The 1,327-nt window shown below is 48.2% G+C and overlaps 1 protein-coding gene across 1 annotated transcript in view; it reads right to left on the bottom strand.

The window, feature by feature from the left end:
* The window catches only part of LOC109970431 (titin-like), a 206,786-nt gene that overhangs the window by 182,531 nt on the left and 22,928 nt on the right, over positions 1–1,327 (bottom strand). Inside the window, 1 exon segment of the mRNA XM_020617984.1 lies at positions 6–166. Coding sequence (XP_020473640.1) covers positions 6–166 — 161 coding nt within the window.

Raw genomic sequence — 1,327 nt, 5'->3', positions numbered from 1 at the left:
TTGGCTCCCTTCACCACCATCTGGACTCGATCACTCAGTGTCAGCAGATGGTCATTGTGGTACCATTTGACTGAACTGACATCCTGAGCAGAGATCTTGGCCTCCAAGACAGCTTTGGTACCCTCAACAGCACTCGTGTCCTTCAGTGGGATCAGGACACCAATAGCTGCAACACAAGATAATATATTTTTATTTTGAACTTTTTATATTGCAATACTAAACCCATAGTGGTTTGTGGTAAGTGTACTCACGTCGTGTTTGCCAGTGCACTGTGCTATGCTCGTTAACAGATTACTTACTGATTCCTTTTAACTTTTAAGCTCACTGTTACTAGATTTCTCTGAACTTCAAGTCGTTTTTGAGTCAGAACATCTGCCTGCAATACTTGAGCACCTGTGTTACAAAACATCCTGCTAATTTCAAATTTCACTTGCTGCTTTAGCTCTGGGCAGACCTGGAAGAACTCACTGACACTGTGACATCTTATATCAGCTTTTGTGAGGATGTGTGTGTGCCCCAAAAGTCCTTCTGCACATACAACAACAGCAAGCCCTGGTTCACAGCAAGACTCAAGCAGCTTTGTCGTGCCAAAGAGGAGGCTTACAGAAGTGGGGACACGACTCTGTACAACCAGGCCAGGAACACACTGACAAGGGAGATCAGAGCAGCAAAGATGAGCTACTCTGAAAAGTTGAAAGCTCAGGTTTCAGCCAATGACCCCTCATCTGTGTGGAGAAGCCTGAAAAGCATCACTGGCTATAGGAAACCATCCCTCCATGCTGTGGAGGAATGTCATCTAGCAGACAACCTGAATGTGTTCGACAGCAGGTTTGACAAACAACACTCCACCCTCACCCTCCCCACCTCAGACCCAGCAGCTGCTCCCCTAACAATCACCACCCTTCCCTCCAGCACCCCACTTTGAACGATCTGTGAAAAGGATGTGTGTGACCTCTTTAAAAAACAAAGGATCAGGCACCAGGTCGAGCTGGTGTGACCCTCTCGTGCCTGACAGTGTGTGCTAATCAGCTGGCCGCCATCTTCACACTCATATTCAATAGGTCACTGGAGCTGTGTGAAGTCCCCTCCTGCTTCAAATGCTCCATCATCACCCCAGTCCCCAAGAAAACCTCCATCAGTGGACTGAACGACTACAGACCTGTCGCCCTGACATCTGTAGTTATGAAGTCCTTTGAAAGACTGGTGTTGGCCCACCCGAAGGACACCGTAGACCCCTTGCTGGACCCCCTGCAGCTCGCCTACTGGGCAAACAGGTCAGTGGACGATGCAGTGAACATGGCACTTCATTACATCCTGGAAAACCTAA

This window comes from Monopterus albus, unplaced genomic scaffold (assembly GCF_001952655.1).
Source record: "Monopterus albus unplaced genomic scaffold, M_albus_1.0 scaffold198.1, whole genome shotgun sequence".
Lineage (NCBI taxonomy): Eukaryota > Metazoa > Chordata > Actinopteri > Synbranchiformes > Synbranchidae > Monopterus > Monopterus albus.
Note: the sequence above shows the minus strand (reverse complement) of the source record. Positions and strands in the feature narration are given on the sequence as shown.